This window comes from Pieris brassicae, chromosome 6 (assembly GCF_905147105.1).
Source record: "Pieris brassicae chromosome 6, ilPieBrab1.1, whole genome shotgun sequence".
In the NCBI taxonomy this organism is placed as follows: Eukaryota; Metazoa; Arthropoda; class Insecta; order Lepidoptera; family Pieridae; genus Pieris; species Pieris brassicae.
The window spans coordinates 10,923,283-10,944,780 of NC_059670.1; the positions used below are offsets into that span (position 1 = coordinate 10,923,283).

The following is a 21,498-nucleotide window of genomic DNA, read 5'->3' on the forward strand; positions in this document are numbered from 1 at the left end:
AAAAAACAATACCGTGTTACATGGCAGAACGTAGGTATATACAATAAAGCTTTATTTTTAAATCAACTTTATCTCAATATAATAGTAATTTATCTCATCTCGTAAAGAATAAAAGGGATGAGACAAAGAAAATTACTTCCTCAACTGGATTATTGTCTTACCAATTTTTTCCCAACTCTTCTTTAATACGTTCGCTGGATAAGCGTAAAGCATTTGCATGTTTTATAAAAACCCCAACTGTCAAACCCAAGTTGTTTTTGTTCGGCTATTTTTTGGAAAGTTTTGAGGGGAAAAGTATAATGAAAAAGCCAACACATCATTCATTTTTCACCAGCGCTGTCTATTATGAATTGCAGTTTTAAAAAGTTGTTAATTAACTTTGGAGTTCAGGTCAATACTTTAAGTGTTATTTTTATTTGTGCTAATCATTAATTTATTATTAAGCTGTGTTGCGATAGTGTTGGGTCACATTAACAATAATCTTGTTCAGATAATTAATTTCTTTATTCGTAATTAGTTCAAAAACTACTAGTTCAAATAATTTTAAAAATCATCGTTTGTGTTCTCTTTATATATACCTATACTATAATATGTCTGTATCACATACTAATACTAAATATAGAAGCTTTTTGAGCTTTCCAATCTTAGCTTAATTACAATAAATGCACGATATTTTATTCTAAATCGTAATTAAAACACAAGATTTATAATAAATTGTTTCCACATTTGACAAATATCGTCTAAAATACAATGATAAAAACACAAAGAGATTAATAAAGATTTTTATTTGATCAAAAAATACAAAAGATAAATTGTGAACAAAGGCCGTAGGCTCATCCTTTCGATAACTTATTCATTTCACATCAATACAGTACAATACATCGGATGTATTGAGAAGTTTTCAAACACAATAATTCCTTTGATGATGTAACCACTTAAATTGTAATGTCCTTAACAATAGTTCTATCGAAACAATTAATACTGTTGTTCAATGTGGTCTATAGAGATGTACCACTACACTCTTCTTCGTTCGTTCTTTTTTGTTCCGGTATACTAAATATTAGGTTGGTTAGGTTATCATAAGATTATATTATTTGATTTTCATAAAATATTTATTTATTTTGTAAGAAAATATTCAAAACTTTAAAAATTAAAAAATTAAAAGGCCGGCAATGTACTCGCGAGTCTTCGGGCAATCAGTGTCCATGGGCGGTGGTATCACTTAACATCAGGTGAGCCTCTTGCCCATTTGCCTATTCTATAAAAAAACTGAAATAAAATAATAGTAGTTACATTGAATATATCTTAAAATAGTTTCACAGATATAATATATATATATATATATATATATATATATATATATATATATATATATATATATAAAAGTTGTTTACAGCTTAACAATAACAAAAGTTATAACGCTGAAGGAAAATCGGCTTAAATTATGAATAATTGATTTGACTTATTCTCAAAAGGTAATGTAAGGTCTACTAGACCTTTCAGAGATTGGTCCAGATGCATTCGTTTCTCTCATATTTATACATGTGCAATCTGTATCACCAACTGAAATTAACACTTATTTTGCTGCAAGCTCAAAGCTCACAAAACCCTCCAAATTCTAAAATGTCTATTCCTAATTAACATTAATAAATCACTAAAAAAACGAGAATATTATTTACACATAAGACTTTTTGGAGTTGTTCATTAACCATTTAAAGTTCCCCTTATCAAACCAATACTCGAATCTTATCAACAATTACGAATGTCTCGAACCGTGAAGAATCGATGAATAAAATATGAAAGAAGTTTAGGCAAAGCCGAAAACGTTTTACGTATTTGAATAATCACTTTAACAAACAAAACTCGGAATCTGGTTCATTACTTATTAACCTGTGTTTGCACCCGGGATCTTTGATAGGTAACGATTCCCTTCTGTAATAAGTCGTAGAAAGCATGGAAACGTTTGAATGTACTTCACTTTAACATTGATAGTGAAGTAGAACTGGATTAGTGGTGACACACAAAGCGTGTTGTTAAGATAAGATTGCGATTTTTTGAAAAACTTTGGAGGTAGATACGAAAGGCTACTGTCAAAATATAGGACTTTTATCAAACATAAAGTTTGTAAAACCTTTTAAATACACCTACATGTGTATTATGTGACGTCTGACTAGTCCAGTCCGAAATGATTTGTATTTTTTTCATCACTATGCAATTTTAAAGACGTAAAATATAGAACAATTAGAAAATCTAAAATCATTCCAAATTAGAACACAATATGATTGTATTTCACACAAATGGTTTTGGTACTTGCTATAAGAACTGACATAAATTATTTGAGACTTCTCTCCATAGGGAATTATTACGTAAATACGACAAAATTGTAGGGGATCTGTCTTCAGAAGGGTTGTTATTTATCGAGGGTAAGGGCAGTGTATTCAAGTGGCTGTATTAACTAATATTTTTTCTTGACTCTCAAATTTAGCTAAGAACGTTCTTAGTTAAGACATCCAGACTGTCTATAATTGTTAATTGTTCATTATAGGAATTCTTCAAACAATATGTTTTGTGAAATAGTTTCTATAAGAAGAAATATAATATCTACAGACGCTTAGAATTTTTTATATGTATTTTTTTTGCATTCTATCGCAAACATTTTAAACACTGAAGTGTTTGTTAAAAACCCGTAAAAAGTTTTCTACATACCTATAATTATAGTGGATAAAAAACAGATTAATATTTTGTGACTTTAGATAAATAATTGAAAATGTAATGAAATACAATCGATAAATAACATTAAAAAGCTCAATTTATATCATGCAATTCTGTAATGACGTCTTTGAAGGCAGGTGCCCTTATGCCGCAGGCAACTCAAAGACCAGGGAACTTTGCGGAAATATTTAAACAAATTAAAACTTTTCTTTATACCATTTCCTGGAGAGTCTCATCTGATTTGTTTATATTGAGTTTACTCACTCTTTGAAGCGTCCGTGTTGCACGAGTTAGAATGCGTTAATAATCATTAATTATAAAATTACTGACTGCTCCTTGCGGTTTCAACGCCATTAAGTCAGTCGTAAGTAGAATTTTTATGTCTAATAAAATTTTCTATAGCCTATGTTCATCAGAAGTCTTCTGATGGTAAAATAATTTTGCAAATCAGTCCATTCGTTTTGGAGCCCAACCAGAAACAATTTTAGCGCCGGGAGTAAAACACAGAACACACACTCACCCAGTTAAACAATTGATAATTTTATAAGTTCGAATAATATAAAGGGTTATAATTTATTAGTTGTTTTAATACGACGGGCCTAAAACCTTACCCGTATTATTCGAATGCATTTAGTGAAGGATTTCTCTCTGAGAGACAGGATGCTGGCCAAGACTGTCCAACTGCCAAAGTAAATGCGGTCTGAAGAAAATGTTCTCTATTGCTTTTAAGGTTCGTTTCGTATGAATATAATTCGAGAAGTTAGTTAGGTTCTTAATATTGAAAATTTTCTGACAAGAACAGCTTAAATAACATAATTTTTAATTGAAATAATTTAAAAATGGGGTCAATACAATTATTTATTTAAAAAGGTTACAAATTCATTGCATACATACATCAATATGAATAATATATTTTCAGTCCACTTATAACCATGCCAGGCCACCCATTTCCAGTTATATCTAAATGTCCTAATGATATAAATTTTAAAAGCTTTGTTTTAGGTCGCGAAACGATTAATCCTATCATATAAAGCACTCAAAACGTCGAGATAATTCGAAATTCCAGACTCCATTCACAATTCGTTCAAAAGTTTTTATTAAAGTGCGTTGTGGTCGATAAAGGTAATAATAGTATAGATTTTTTTAATATATTTTTATATATATGGAATATTTTCTATTCAAAAATAATAATATATGTGTTTTATAAAAGCTTGCTTTAAAGAAAGCATTTGTATATCTATGTGTGTGTCATAGAAGCATGGGCTGGAGGCTCACGGAGGTTCACATTGGTTCGGAAATACTTGAGTGGGCTGGTTCCACATAGTGGTCCGGGAAAAAACAGAATTAAAATACGCTCATTTCTTTCAGTTTCTCATCTTCATGCAATAAACACTATCGCAGTAGACAAAAATTTGTGTTTAGTTTTTTTTTTTATTTGCACACAACCAATTATAATAGGAGTTAGGTAATTATAATAATAGGTACATACCCAATACTCACTGATAACATTTCATTGTACCTCAGAGACCTAACCGGCCGCATTAATTCTACACCATCTAAGCATGCATGCAGTGTTTACGAATCAATGCGTCACAAATATTAAAGCACACCGCACAAACGTTATTAGTAATAAGATCTTATTACAATTAAAATAAAAGACATTAACAGTCTGTTCAAGAACGATATTGTAGACATGTACATATTTTCTGAAATAAAATTCGGCAAGCGTGATATTCCTAATACATATATCTATACATATTTACTGTACGTGTATATGTTACTGAAATCCTCTTTAACGGCTGGAACGATTTAAATGAATATTGATGTATAGCTTTGTAATGCACTTGATGGTTTAGTTTTACAAATCTGCCCGGCAGATGGCTCTGCAGTCGGTACTATCATACTATGTCCTAATCGGTTAAAATATCATGCAGGACAACGTCTGTCGGGTCCGCTAGTGTTATATATAATAGTATCTATATAGTGCTTGTAATGTATTAGTGATATGTTATAAATCTTTCTATATCCAATTAAGTACAATGCTTTCAAGACCAATTGCACTAATGTCCAATCTAAAAGTAGCGTGTCTGCGCTGTTCGTACAGCACACGCTAGAGCAACGTTTGTTCAGTTATTAGTTCCACTGACAAATGCTAGCCGAATAGCGATATCGCACGGGTTTGATGGATTGCGGTACAGAATGTGATGTGTAATTCATTTTGTACTGGAAATACTCTGTTTACAGTTCGAACTCTTTTAGCTAAATATTAAACAAATTTGTATTCAAAAATGCCTAACAATTTTAATCGAATTGATATTTAAATTTCGCATAATTTAAATTTCGCGTCACTGGTATATTGTTAAAACAATTTAACTGTATTAGCCAAGTTTTACCTTCAAAACTCGAAGGCGTGTTGACGTGTTTATTTTTAAATCACGTAAATAAAACTATAAAAACGTTCACTGTGGTCTAAGCTGTAATGGTTACATTAATAAATTTTATTAGCATTTTACACGTGTATATGCTGCAGGTATCTTTGTGAAAGGCTGGTGCTTGTAGGACTATTATAAGACCTGTGGTAACCAGCCTTCCATCGCGCACAGAAAATATACATAAACATACTATGACTAAACCAAAGTAATAAACTAAATACAACCAAAGCGTGAGTGGTGTAAGGGTGTGACGAATTTAATTTAAAGTTTATAACTGGTTTGTGATTTATTATTTTATATTACTACAGTAATAGGAGCAAAACCTTCCAGATAGTAGAAGGGTAGTCCTGTAAATCGGTAGCAATAAATAATCGGATAATATTTACGCTTATCACAGAGACAAGGGGATAAAGCTGATTTCCTCAGGATATTTTTAAACACTTTTCCCTTTTCTTATTCTGCTCGTTAAAAATAAATACGATGCAAACCGTAAAACGAGACAACAGTTTTGTCTTTCATATCTATTTAGTTTCATTTACTATTTCAAGTTATCAAGATAGTTTAATAAGAAACGAGCGTAGCACTCCAACAGAGTAGACACAAATGTAATTACGTTGGAAATGCTAACGTAGGCGTAAAACAGTAACTCTTATATATATAGAGGTATAATTAAAAAAATATATAAAAAGTATCTGAGGGCATAAAATCCGTGGAAGCGTAACGAACGAAATCTCGTAAGTGACAAAGGAATGAGAGAGTTTTAAAGTTTAGTGGGAGCTCTTAAATGCGTACCTACGTAGCAAATTAATGCGACAGGTACCTCCCGGGACGTGGCGGGACTCTCCCCTTAAATAAAATGCTTAATAATAGAGCTGGCTGCTTAGTAAGAATGAGCCGGCGTTAGAGAAAATTGTTACAAGTGTGACTTTATTGGTACCGCTCCCGCGATTATACCCCTAAACTCTTATTTCATGTATTATTAAGTCTTATAAACGAAAACGACATGAACATATATACTCTAATGTAAGGGATTAATTTCGTATAGGTAGTTAGTACAGGTATCTATTAAACCGGCCGTCAGTTGCGGTATTCTCTATTTTAATTGTAACGCATTTCTGTGTACTTGTAACAAAGTGTTAATAAATAAAGCTAATACCAAATGTAAACTAGTGGATACGAGACGTTTAACCTAACTCATTTCAACATTTTTTTTACGTACCTAGAGTTTATATGTTAAAAATAATTTGATATATTACTACAAAGCGGACAGACATTGTTGGAATACTAAAATGCGAATTAGACTGGACACGCAGTGTTCATAAATGTGCCCATTACATCTCAACTTATTTAGGATCATTTTAGAGTACGTGACTCCAAAGTTGACGATTCACAGAGTGGTCGTTTCACTTAACCTTCACTATATAATATATGCTTCCATTGTTTTAGGAATATTCTTAAATTTCATTTTGAACTTGGAACACTAACACATTTTGGTTAAAGGCATGTGTGAAATATATTAGATACACTTTATTGGCCTTTATTATATACTAAACCTTTAACTGAAATCAAATTTTATTTGTAGTTATGTTCTTTATAGCTACTGAGACATCATCATCATTTAATACATATTCGAATATAAAAACACACCTGTATTCGAATGAGAATTCTCGTCAAGAACAGATTTCTCGCTATCTATGGAGCGTCAATGTTTCAATTGGTTTATGACGTTTTACGTGCAATTTTAATGGTTTGATTGTTTATATGTCACTGGCCTTAGTATATATGTTAATGATTTAAACACGTTCGACGTCCTGGTGGACAGAAAAACTGTGTACAGTTTGTGTTTCCAGCACACCAACTTCCCTTTTATTAAGATCAATTGCAATAAATAAATAAACTAAAGTAACTCAACAAAATCCCACGAAATCTTTTCACAAAATTTATTTTTTAATTTAGTATATACTTATACACAAGACTTCTTTACTTACACTGCTAATTTTGTAAGTATTGTTTTTATCTTTTTGCGACTGAAGCGCAAACCAGCTGTTGTGGTCTCTTTTAGAATCACCAGAGCTATAGAACAGCCTGCTCCTCAGCATAATGCATAACCACATCAACAATAACACAACCACAATACACCCATAACACACTTTAAACGTACCTTGTTCTTTAAAAGAATAAAATGTTATTTTAAATTAATTTTATTGTTTTTATTATTATTATTTTTTGCGTTTCTTTAGTAATAAATGTTATGTCTATATCTAAATAATTATTTAAACTGAATAATACGGAAGCCCTAACAAATCTCTTCTAGGCAGTCCTAGTAAGACAAAATTGCGCTGGAGTGGGAAAACCCGCAACGCACTCTCGAGCCTTCTGGCATAATAGTGTCCATGGGCGGTGGTATCACTTAATATCAGATGAGCCTCCTGTCCCTTTGTCTCCTGTAATATAAAAAGCTATATACTAGTAAAAATAATAGCTATCCATCTATGTATGGATCGCAATAACCCGAGAAATAACCAAATACATAAATGCAACGAAGCGTGTCGCAATAAACGTCATATAAGCCACATCGGTGACAAAGATTAAGCAGGAGACCACTTAAAGTTTGCAGCCGTAACTTATGACGAAACTAAAACACTATCACGAGAAAATACAAGATTAAATATCAAATGAGAAACTACTCGAGTAATAAAGTTAAGAAACAGGTTGTTTAAAAGGAGTACTAGTCAACAATAGACAGTCTTTCTTGTTATTTTTTTACTATATTATGTTCTTAGGAAGACGCTGTACAACTTATGTAAGGGTACAATAGTAATGACAGTGCTCCTTCTTTGTTAGAGAGTTCCTTTAAGAACTTTTAAGTTGAATACAAGTGATCACTTATTTTAACTTAAATTTTTAATCACATTACTAGTGGAGGCTTATTCTTGATTCTTTAAGTAAGTAACTTAAAAAAGCTAAGCTAAAATACTAAAAAAACATGTGTGTGTACACGCGTTAGAAGTTATACTTCTTTGGCGTAACAAGATCTTTTAAATCTTTTAAATTATTTTATCTGTAGCAAATACGACAAAAGGTATTTAATACATTGAAAGTTTTATTATAACGCATTATCTAGGTAAAATTTATTTAAGTATCACAATAAAATTGTAGGTGTGTGTGACGGTGTACGAGTGTCGGTTTTTTGTGACGGAGTGCGCGCGCATCGTAAAAATGTACTCTCGTCATTTTTCCGTAACGCGCCAAAAGAAGTATAACTCCAAAAATTTTCAATGTCCTCTCTAAATGATTTGAATGAGACAAAATACTAAACATAAAACCTCCAAAATAATAACTATACATATGCAAAAGCGCAAACGAAAATACGCTCATAAAGCGGGCCCAAAACGACTGTATTTGAATAGCTAATTTACCACATAAACAAGAAAAACCTAACTCAATTTCGTCAATGTTGCGGAAAATTTTTCATTCATGGCAAAAGGGTTGTCACGCGTAAATAAAAGCTTAGCGCGGCTGCTCAAACAAATCAGCACTAAACAAACGTTTCTGCAGGTAGGAATAATTCAGGGAAAGGTCACGGGTATTCGACATCGATCATCAGGGGTGAGTTGTGTCGAGGTTCGCGGGTAATGTTGCCCTGGGGGCGCCCGGCGACTCCGAGACAAAGCCCTGGGGCAAACCTGTCAAAGTATATGCCCACTTTTTTCAAACGTCTGTTTTAACGCGTACAATTTGTGCGTCCTTACACGCCGATCGCTGAAACTTTAACAACATTACGTATCAGGTAGACATGAATATTACAATACAATTTCGCGCTTTTTCGTTTTACTAGCGGACGGGGAGTTTTTAAACCGTACAATCGCAGCCAAATATAGCGTTCGGTTAGATGAGCGGTGACAGCGCACCTGCTCGCCTGTATTGTTCGTGTCCTAACCGCCGACTTTCCATTTATTTCTCTATGAATACGTTATTACCTGCTCGCCCCCGCTTATCAAAGTTTATTTCCAGCGTGTGGTTTACTCTGTACGGGTGCTTATTCGTTATTACAGCGCCGGAGTGTTTTATTGCATGGGCGGGGTTCATATCGCGCGACGAACACGTTTTTCACTACCCATATTCATGTTTTTAATATTGTTTTTCTTGTTTCAGATTGAAGATGCGATGCTGATGTTCGACAAACAGACAAATAGACACAGAGGTAAGTGGACAATAACAAACTACAGATATCTAACTAAACGTGCCTTCTCAGTTTAATACAATTTTTATTATACTGTATAATTAAAATTCCAAAAATATACCCTTGAATGGCCAGTAAAAAGGGAAATTCGAAGAGACAGCGGCCCCTCAAATGTATTCAGTACCGTAAAAAAATAATATAACGTAGCACAAACGCACCTGAATTTGTTAATAAGATGTACGTCAAACTACCAACCGGGACGTGTATAATCCAGAGGTTTAGACGTAAGATTTTAATTAAAATTCTAAATCCATGAAACTGCTATCAAGGATGATCTTTTGTTAACAAAGGTCCCTTACAAATGCAATGTTAAATTTACTTCTGTAATTCCCATTATACAAAAATAGGTTGACCCAAATATTTAGACTCGGTGAAATATCGTTGCGTCATTTATGCAAGTTAGCAAAAACGAATTCTCTTTTATAGTGACAAGGGATTTTAAGTATTAAAGCTTTAACAGAAGACATAAAATCTCTTGTAGACAACGATCTGTCTTCTAACTTTCACGCCCTTTGCGTGTCATTTAGATCATGTTTGAGGTTCCCTTCACATTGTAATTATTTGAACAAAAGGAATGAAAGACGTCTTCATTTTTACGTGCCGATTTGCACTGTATTTGAAACGAAGTCTGTCCTTTACAAGCTTTAACTTATTTAGTGAATTAGAATTCTTTATTTCAAGACTCTTAAAAATATCAACAGAGATATTAAATTAATTTATATTGACTATAACTTATGTTAAGAATAATATTGTTAAAATTAGTATAGTAATCAAATATCTGAATTCCCGTATCTGTCTGGTAGGTCGTAGGTATATACATCACGTACCTAAAACAGATTTATTATCTGATATAATTGATTGGTTCAAGGATTGGTTGACTGTTAATCGAAAGTAAAGTAGATTTTTTTAAAATCCTTAACGCAACTCTGCGTTAACAGCCGTAAGTTTAACAACTACTACTTGTTTTTAATATATACCTATTGTGCGTTATGCTAATATTCAACATAGGTACTTAATATACAAATGAAATGTGACAATAACACTTATTCATAATGTCATGGCTGTGTCGGCTATTATCCCCGAACATAATCAGTTGGGATGTTATTTCGGTAAGTAATGTAAAAATATCCCTGTTTGTATCAGAGTTGGGCAAAAGGCAACCCGACGCGAATTCGCACTGAATATGAATGCAAACTGCCCGAGCCAACGGCCGGAATGGCGAAAATCAAATTAGGTATGGCGCGAATACTTCACGGCGACGTGGAGAAAAAAATTGAAATCAAATATTCATTGACTCTCAACCGGATAAGCCGGCCCGCTGCCATTTCAATACATTTTATTATCTATTTTTCGCTACGGTCGGCCCGGCCCATAAGACGACGATTTCTGTCCATTTGAATTATTAATTTTGAATATCAAATCATACACCCAAATTCGTTTATCAATTTCGAATATTTGATCCGTTACTTTATTCTGAATATGAATTTCAAAAAGTCCCAGTATTAGTTAGAGACGAAACAAACTGAGGCCCTTTTATATGCGACCACAAAAACAGTATATAAATATTGTGTATTATATAAACTCATCTCGTGTTCGTTTAGTCTGAAAAAATAAAAATATTTTTTTCTTTGTTTGCGATCTTTATAATCAAATTGGTAAATTTTACATATAAATCACGTGTTGAATGGTTGCTTAATTTAAAGGGCTATTTTATGGTAAGCCCTTGGATTGGGAAAAATATAAAACCTTTTAGCAGTACACATTGAATAATGCTTTTAATATCTACCTTTTATTTTATTTACGGCCGTGACAATTGTATCACCTATATCCCGAATGAAATATTGTTAATTTTTTATTTTTATCACAATTCTATTCAGTAATCTACAAGGTACATCCAGTGAAATTTACGGTCGATTATGAATTTTGATTAAAAAACGTGTGGTTATGCAGCTCCCGTTAAACACTTCTCTCAAGAGGCGTTAAACCTAGTTTATTTGGTTAGTTCAAAAACTAAAGACAATTATTTATGTTTAAGATCTCCAGATATAGAAGTTTTCGTGAAAGTCAAACAGCGTGAAACCATCTCTCTCAAAGCAATGTAATAATCAAAGTTTCCGTGTTTTCGAGGAATTTTCGTTCAAAACGCAACCGAAGCTCGAAGCAAATGCAATTACCAAAGGTAAAACGACACGTGATACACGAGTTCATAAATATTAAAGAAAAAAAGTAGTGGAACCAATCTCAGCGGGGCGGGTTCCATTTGCTCGACGTTACTAGGTGGCGCCATTGGGACGCATTTCTACCAGTGCGTGTCGCACTACCGTGTAAATTTCACCTATCACTTTGCATACAGACATTATTTATATTTCATTCAAAGACGCGGATCGCGTGAATCATAAATGATCGCTTTCGTCATACACCATACAGCTTTTGTCTATGGTTTTACGCATCATTTTATACTCACGAATAAAGTTTACGAGTTCAAAATATATATCGTGTAAAAATATTTAATTTTTCTTTTACGATGTTCTTAAATCTTGGCACTTTGTATACCAACAATTCAATTTTCAAGACGCCCCGATTCACTATTTTTGTACATGTCGAGGCAATTCTAATACCTAGCAGGAAAGCTTCTGAAGTAGAACTGTCTGTTGGGAGCTCGGCTGTTTTGTTGAGAGCTTTAGGACAAAACATTTTCATCTTTATTTCTTTTACAATAAGACTTGTTCGGTGATTTGGTGCGAAGTTTATTTCGTGAGCGCTAAGTGGCTGCACGTGGCTCTACCGGGAGACGAGAATACTCTGGGATTAGTTGCACCTTGCGGGCAACCAACACCCGTACATATCACATTAATTATTCATTTGTACGTATTAGGAGCACTTCTAATTAAGTGAAAATGTGGGAATCTATGCGTTTAATAAGTATTGCACATAGGTTTCAAAATACATGAATATTACACAAAAAGTACAAATCTATTTATTCCAATAACTGTACTTAAAACTAAAAGAGGTAAGTGTATATGTTTCTGGTCCAATATTAACTCACGAATAAACGGATAGAATAGTCTATGAACAGGTTTTAACAACATAAGCGTTATTAAATTTAGAACATCGATACAGTATCGAATTCAGTTGAACGGGCGCCTCGTGGGATCGCTGTAGATGCAGGCAATGTAATGTACGTTAAGTAAGAGATAAATCGGCATTCGAAACTCGCTAGACTCCATAATCACACTCGCTTTGCATTCGAATATAAATTACTGAGTATTTAAAAAGTTTTCAGATAATTAAGCGAACTGAATGCTTAATTAAGTTCTTTTGTTTTTAACCATTTTATCCAAACACTATTTGAATGTGTTCGAAGTTTGTAATATCAACTAGAGATGCTAGTTTAAAGGCGTATTTTTAAAGGATTTATCCACATTTTGCCACAAGGCTATTCACACATCAGCGGAAGACCTCCTCCCCGGGGAGTCTCGGCGAGAAGTGGTATAGAAAATACGGGGGAGTATTTTAGCACGTTCCTGTTTCTAACATTAGATATCTCCTAGCCATTTGCGAAACTGTCCACTTGTGTATCTATGGGTATTACCTCGGGGCCTCAGTAGGAAGGATTCTGTATATACAATGAATCCACTGGAGTGAATATTTATTATTTCAATGCGTGGTACTGATTTCTACAACTATTTTTACGTCTAAGTCTAGTGAAGACGTTTTCGCGTTCTCTCCACATGAATAATAGCCATTAAAGGATGACAATTGGATTATAATATATATATTGACAATATGTATAATCATTTCCTAAGACCGACCCAAAAGAAACGCTTAAAAAACTCGTAAGTACGGGAAATGACACAGTGAAACCCACCTCCCAATAGAGTGGTAGCTATTGAAAAGTCATTCATTCTAAGACCGGAAAATATCGAGCGCTTTACATTGTCAAGCGTTCGAACAATAAGCGTAGCACTCTTCCAACAAATAAGGCAATAGTGTTGTAATTATGGCGTCAATAGTTTCATGCTGCTTTGTTCCATTTAACTATTCATTGTTATTACTTACGTGGTACGAACGGATAATTACACGCTACTTGGTTGATTTACCATTAATTTTTAAAAGGTGCTGTTAAAGATATGATTAGTGTTCATTTATACGGCGTTTGTACACTTTAATAACGATTAAAATGCAGAACTCCATTATACTCCTTGGTCTGCTATTAACTTAATCGATAAAGAATTATGTACGTTTGATTGATTCAATTACAATGCATACATTGTTTTCCTTAAATTACGATCCTTTTTACGGCAAATCATGGCGGGACGTCTCAATGAAGAAAATTTTTTCAAGACAAACATTGCTTCGCGTATAACAAACCCACCACACAAAACTTTTAATTTGAAATATAAAACTAATAATAATAATATAGTAGACATAATTGTTACCATTACTCTAATTTTTATTATATAATTATTGTTTAAATAATCGTTTATTAGTAATAATAACAACATAATGGTAAAATATACAGTATTTACAATTTTGCAATAGCAATAATGAAAATAATTAAAAATTAAAACAAATTTGAAATATTTGGTCTTTAACGCTGGCAGCATTTCGTCGCTGTATTACGATACTTCTTCGTGAAGCGAGGCCCATCAGATCTGGGGTCACCCGTACTATCTGCCAGGTGCAAACTGAATCTTAATTTAGCGCCTGTGCACTTGAACGGCCCAAGAGTCTCTAAACATGAACAAAATCGAAGTTTGAGGAAAGACTCTTATATTTGAGCCGTTTGTTATTGTAGTATTTGTATTTTATTGTCTGTTTTATTATTAAACCCATAATTAAATGATTACAATAATAATAGGTTTATACCAAGTTACGCACAGTGTATTTCTATATAATAGATATGGTAACATTAAGTGAAATGCCATTCCTTTCGAAGTAGAGGAAAGCCGCCCCAGTCTTTTGCTTGTCTAAAAGAACTTAGACGTAGCTATGGTAGGTTAAGGTTATTGTTAAAATAGAATTTATTAACTTATTCTTAAACCTGCAATTTACATTCATAAATTCATTTAAAGAAATGTGGGTTACTCAAAAAGTTTGATGCTCGAAAGTCGTAAACGTTCTTAATAGGTACACGTATTAGATCCGTCAGTGATTTATTGGCCATTGAGGGTGCTTCAAGTTTTATTAGGGCCATATTATTTTAATTATATATCAGGTTTTACTTTATATAGGAATTTTTAATTCTATTTATACAATTCACTTTGACCCCATTTGCTTGCCGCATATTATATGATAACTATTATATAAAAATAAAAAACTACTTAGGTCCCAAAATAAATGAAGTATACGTTATATTAACACGAAGCTTAATTTGTTTAAATTGAAATTGTATATCTTATGAAATACTAGTTCAAATAGAAAAATATTATGTTGAATAGTCATTTATCAAAAAATATTGAAGATACATAGAAGGAACAAGACACCACTGTGAATTCGGGATAAAAAATCAGTGACGTTACAAACTTTTAAGTTCGCAGACAGTTGCATCTGTTTCATAATCTACCTGCCTGTCGATTTTTTTTGATTTCTGATCGATTTTTTTTGTTAAATGCGCACATAGTAAGTCCATTGTGACAGCCGGGGATCGAACCTATGACGACACTAGGCCAACACTGAGAACTAGGTAACTAATGTTGATTTATTTCAAAATAATATGATCCCTTAACCGTCGATGTTGGGGACAAATTATAAAGATTTTATAATATAGATATATGAACCTAGTTCTCATATTATTTTGAAATAAATCAGCATTAGTACAGAAGCCGGAGATTATTTAACTTATATTAAAGCATTCCAGACATAATTATCCAAAGCGTCTTACTACGCACCCATTTATTAACCATCTTAATTACAAAGGCCAAGTTAATTACACCCGGTAAAACTTAAGCTAAAGAGCGTTATCCCGTTAATTTAGTAGGAAGACGTCTTGAAAATCTCTTTATGAGATCACCCTGATCATTTCCCGTGGGCTATCACCGAAGTTGGACACCCAAATGTTATTCCGACCGCGTTCGAACAATTTTCATAATAAAATTATGGAAAAATCCGTCAGCCACTTGGAACAATTACTTTTATTTATGACTCCAATAATTTACTGTCAGGAGCAATGTGGTTTCACCCTACAAGTTAGTGCTGGGTTGATTGAAGAGCTTTAATATAGGCTTTCATCCATAACTAGAAATATATACTTATATCCTTTAACATATATTAACAAAAAATTTGCAAACGTCAATGCGCTTTGAAGTCATGTTTATAGTTTCACGGAAGTTCAGAACTTTCTATATAAGCTCGTTACTTAACAAATATTGGATAGCGGACTTTAAATACGACTATATGGAAAGGACCAAGGGGATGAAACAGCAGAGGGCGCCCCAATAAAGGTGGATAGAAGATATAGAAGCAGGGAGTGAATGGAGAAAGAAAGCCATAGACAGAGTCAGTTGGAAATAGCTGGTGGAGGCCTTTACCCGTGAAGGGGTTCCGCAGGAACTGAAGGTAGCTAGGATATAAGATAACAAAGTAAAATGTAACAAATCTAGGCTGTATATTATGATTTTTTGTCATGATTTTTATTATTATTATTAGTAAACCAAATATATAAGCAATAGTTTACACACATATAAGCAATACTTAAACAATTTCACGACAACGATGAATTCATAAAAATATTTTCGACATTCGCGAATTAAATCTATTCAAAATTTAAAATATATTGTAAAATAAAATGTAAAAAATCTAGGCTGTATATTATGATTTTTTTGTCATGGTTGTAAATTAAATATGTTTTTTTATTATTATTAGTAAACTAAATAAATAATCAATAGTTTACTTAAAAATTGCACGACAAAAATGAATTCATAAAAATATTTTCGACATTCGCGAATTAAATCTATTTGAAATTTAAAATATATTGTTATATAATAATGGCAATTCAGATTCGCCATATAAAAGTTGTATAAAATAAATCGCATCGAATACCCCCGCTGATATTGCGGTTGTCTGTGCACGACAGTTAACAGACTTTATAAACTGGACCTATCCTTTCAGTTCACTCGAATTTAAAACATAAGCTCCAAGAATAAAGTGTAATCTTGCTTAAACTTGTAATATATCCGTTACAACTGACTGGGTTCGAAACCGATATCATTGTTATGAATAAAAAATTGTACAATCCAATCCCTTTTATGTTTTTGACAGTTGTGTCTGGACAAATGACAAAGGTATGGGGTGTACTGAATAAATCTAGAAATATATATGTGCTAGGCTTTCCTGTAGTCACTTCTGGGTTTTATTGATGTAGGTTTATTTGCTATGTCGTGTTTGCCTATAAATTATTCGGTGTAAAAAAATCACTACAGTAGTATTACAATCTGACTAGTGCTGTAATTGCTGTAAGCAATTGTGGTTAGCAACAAGCCGCAGTCCCAGTAAAGAAAAGCAGTTGTAAAGAACTCAAAACTTTATAGTAACAAGTTATATAAATATTGTTATATTGATAAATTCGCGTTTAAGCCTGTTTCATAATCTGTCTAGAATAGAAAACTCAAACACCTCAACCTCTCCGCTTTTTTAAGGCAGTTTCTTCCGCACACTACCACTAGCCCACTGAAGTATTTCCGAACCATTTCGACTTAGTGTCCTTCAAGAAAAGAGCGTACTAATTCTTAAAAGGCTGCACGTGCGAGACCTCTGGCAATGTGAGTGTCTATGGGCGGTATCATTTAACGTCAGGTGAGTCTCCTGCCCATTTACCCACTGATCTATATAAAAAAAGTATTAGAATAAGTAGCACACGCGTAAACAGAAAACAACTTTTGTTACTTATTTTGATACAAAAAACCTTTTAAAATTATATTTTCACAAAGTTATTGCACACTTTCTTTAGAAAACAATTATTACTATTATGATTCACAATAAAAACACCTTTATTATACAATTAAAAATCCACAAATGAATTAGATTTACAGCAAAAACTAATTTTGTCACAACTAAAACCTCAACTTCCGAAATTGAATCGCCGTTCATATTTTATCGTGTAGTGTTTCCGTAACTTTGACAGATTATGTGGTCGACTTATTTCCATGTTCGCAACGTAGATAGCAACTAGACAATAGAACCAGGTCACAGTCCCATCTCATTACCTTGCTGACCACACTAGAGTAATGTGACCGAGGTGCTGCCGTGTTGCGATTTAAACCCCTTAAATCTTATTACATTATTATACTTATTATGACCTTTATACGCTCTTGATATTATTAGATATTACGTGCCTTTCCTAAATGCCTTAATTTCTTTAACGATTCTAAAGACTGCGACCCGTTTGTAAATGGTAGTCAGTCTAGTCTACTGACTGACAAACATTATTAAGCGTAGAGAGAGCCCCTTCTTTTTAATCTAATGTAAGATACATTATATTATTTGTTTTTTTTTTAATTAGTACTGTAGGAGTTGATTCGTCATCGTACAGACTTACGAAAATACCACAGATTACGGTTCACCTTTACTGGTAGTGGCCTTTTATAATTAAACATAAATTATAAATAAAAATTAAAACAGCGAGATAATCTACGTAATACATTCGAATTATCAGTGAGCGTGAACAATTTTCTCATCAACGAAAACTGACAACCAATATTAAACTCATTGTGATAATTAATAGTTTTTATCATTATTTATCAACGTCAACCACATTATTTCGAATAATGATACCGGTAATGAATGTTTTTCGTATCGTACCCGTGCTATCTAGGTGTGGTGGACGCCTCAACGGGTCGGCTGCACAATTGCAATCAGTCTAATATGTTGAATAGTAGGTCCATCTCATTATCATTGGTGACCACAGGTGAATGATGGGATGGTGTGCGCACCGCCGCCCGTTTTGTTTGTGGTCGATTTAACGCTCAGGACAAATTGCATGTTTGCCGCCGCAATCGAGAGATCATTCCGGGGCCGAGAGGCATAAATCGGCTGATTACTTTTGCACAATTTCGAATATAATGTGAATCGTACGCGGCGTCTATTGTGAATTTCGATATCGGACTGCAATGTTCACTGTGATGTGTAAGTTCTTGCGAAATTGATAAAATTTTGCAAAATCTTTTGTTTTTTACACGTTAACGTAAGCTGCGTGATGTGTTATGATGTATAAAAAAATATACTTTATAAAAACAAGTTTCAAAATATTCATTTGAGAATTCAAAAAGACAGTTTCAGACTAAAAATTTATAACTAGTACGCTAAATAACAATTTACGAAAACTGTAATGCAATTTTTGAACTGAAAATTAAATAAAACGTGAATATTTTTTGACAAATGCGTAATCTTGTTTCATCCTCTTAACAAGATAGTAATCTGTCGGCCTCGGACGAGATAACGCGATTTTTATGTAACAAAAACGACTCGCGCCTGCCCTCACCTAGCCCGAGGCTCTTAAGAAATCCTCGCATTGTCAGTTTCTAAGGATTCCGTGTAATATACATTTTCTCCTATTGGAATTACAGCTATATTTTGCTCATGCAACATAAAATCGACGACGCCCATGAAAAGACTCGGGCCTTCATTTAGTTGGCGTCCATGTAACAATTTGCCGAAAGTTTACTGTTTCATATACGAGATAGTAAAAGCGGGTTTACGGAATGAAACCTGACAAATTTGTCCACGAAGCTTGCACTTATATTTAACTTTAAACTCTAAGCTTTTCTCTAAGTAACTTTTTAAGCGACAACATAGTTTTCAAAATCACTTGAGCGCTTTTTAGTGCATGACAAACTCTAAGTTACTTTTATGAACTTACACCTTAGTACAGCCAAAGAGGATTTTAAAAGTTATTTAAGGAAAAACGACCCCATACTTCATTTAACATGATCTCCTAGTATCTGTGAATTAAAATCGCATATTGTCTTATTCCTAACTATTCAATACAAAAAGAAAGAAACTTATAATACTAGAACTTACACATTAAGTGAATCTGCTGTTAGCGCATAAAAGCGTTGTCAACTCAGTTGAACCGGTAATATCGGTTATCCTTGGGTATCCAATAAAATTATACACAAATGTTGCATATAAGGCGGGGTAGTAACACGTATAGTACTAAATTTTAGTTAAAGTCGACGGCAACAGGTGCAAGAGATGAGCCCGCACGAGACTCGTAATTATCATATCCCGCTTCTAACTATACAAAAAGGATAAGTTTATAATATCATAGTGAGTAAAGCGCTTAATGCAACTGTAATTATTAAGGCTGTATTATCCAATAAAAACGTTGATCCAATAACCGCTGATTAATCTTCCAATTCGATTTTATAAAACATTTTCGATTAACTATTTACACACGACACAGCCGATCGGAACCCTTTATATGGAAGAATTGAATTAAGTTTATTTAATACGTGAGGGATGGGATCGAAATCGTACTGTTGTTATAGTGACGGTACATTAAACGAGTTTTACTGACGTGTCAATTAAAAGTCACTCGATTCGTTGGGAATTGTTCCAGTTGATCGCGAACATCGACAACCCGAATGAAATTTGCATAAAATACAGTTGACTGTCATCTCCATGCGTTTAGCGCGATATATCTTAATTATATAAAATATACTTTAGTTAAAACAAAATATTATCGAACAAGAATTTGCTACAATTCAGTTGACAGTCGATTTGTTTGGAACTCGTCATTTGTAGCAGTTTATGTTAGCATATTCATATTGTATCGTGCCATTTTATACATTTCACATACAGGCATCGCTGATGAAAAGTGACAAATGTACTGGCAATAAAAACTGTGAAATGTGAACTGAGTATATCAAGTGTTAAAACTGGAGTTGGTCAATATTTTGTGAAATAAAATTAAATAAGTTTGACCAAGTTTCAGTAGTGTGTTTGAGCGTACAATTCTTAATCCAAATACAAAGAAAAACTTACTGAGGAAACTCGTGTCTTATACAAACACAGCTTTTGGAATAACGCAAAAAACAGCAACTATATCGGAATGTCTAAAGATCGTAAATTTTCGTCTTTTTGTGAAAGTCATGGAAAATATAATTGTAAGCATGATATTGCAAAACTTCGAACTACTTTTGTCCTTTACAGACTATATTTACCCCTTTGTTGGTTTAATGAGCTTTTGTAAAGGTCTTGTAAAGTTACCGGAAATGTATTATCATTAATAATCTATTTTCAAATAAATATTTTCTTTTTATTGCCAGCTGGTATACTTGTGTAAGTCGACAGCTAACAAATAGCGCAATAGGATATTTATTCACTACATATATAAATAAATAATTTAGTTAAATCATTGTTAAATATTACCTCTTCAAAAAGACAATATTTTTTCACACATTAGTGTAATTTTATATTGGAAATATCTGTTATTCAGTCTCTAAGATTTAACATTATACTGAATAATTTAAAATTCTAGCAAAACTGCTAAACTATCAAAACTTGACGTGTAGCCCTTAGGAGTCGTTTCCTGTCTAAACCAGACAGGCTCAGGCGCCTCGGCGCTTCACCTTTGGGCCTACATGAAAATTTAACGTCAATCAAGGCCTTGCTCTATAATTATAGATCAATAACCCTTATTAAAGTAATATGCCGTGACAGGAGGTGTTTCAACAGATTTTTCAATAACGGTATTGAGTTATTTTGTCAAATTTTATAATAATAATCATTAGTTATTTGCAAGAATATGGTACAAAAGTATTTGGTACAATCTAAAGTTCGCATATTCGGCCATACATTATGTCTTGCAAATTTGCCTTAAAAGTAATTTTACATGAAGGTACATTATGAGTCATATCACACATATAGTTTTATTATTAAAATATATTATTACGTTACGTATTATTCAAGTACCTAACAGAATTCCATAGATACCATATATATAAATTCCTATATTTAATATATAATAAACAAAATTAAAAATAAATCAATGGCGGCGTAAATCGAATAGGCGAGTAGATGATCAGGTGATCTTTCCTGACGCACGACATCGACGTTTTGGGTCTAAGGCAAACCGCTTTCCCCACGATGTTTTCCTTCACCGTTCGAGCG

At 33.1% G+C, this 21,498-nt stretch overlaps 1 protein-coding gene across 7 annotated transcripts in view; it reads left to right on the forward strand.

The window, feature by feature from the left end:
* LOC123710778 (RNA-binding protein Musashi homolog Rbp6) overlaps nt 1-21,498 on the forward strand; it is a 439,295-nt gene that overhangs the window by 333,955 nt on the left and 83,842 nt on the right. For all 7 annotated transcript variants that reach the window (XM_045662968.1, XM_045662967.1, XM_045662965.1 and 4 more), the window contains one exon: nt 9,300-9,348. In XM_045662968.1, the coding sequence (XP_045518924.1) occupies nt 9,300-9,348 (49 nt within the window). The remainder of the gene's footprint in view (nt 1-9,299; nt 9,349-21,498) is intronic.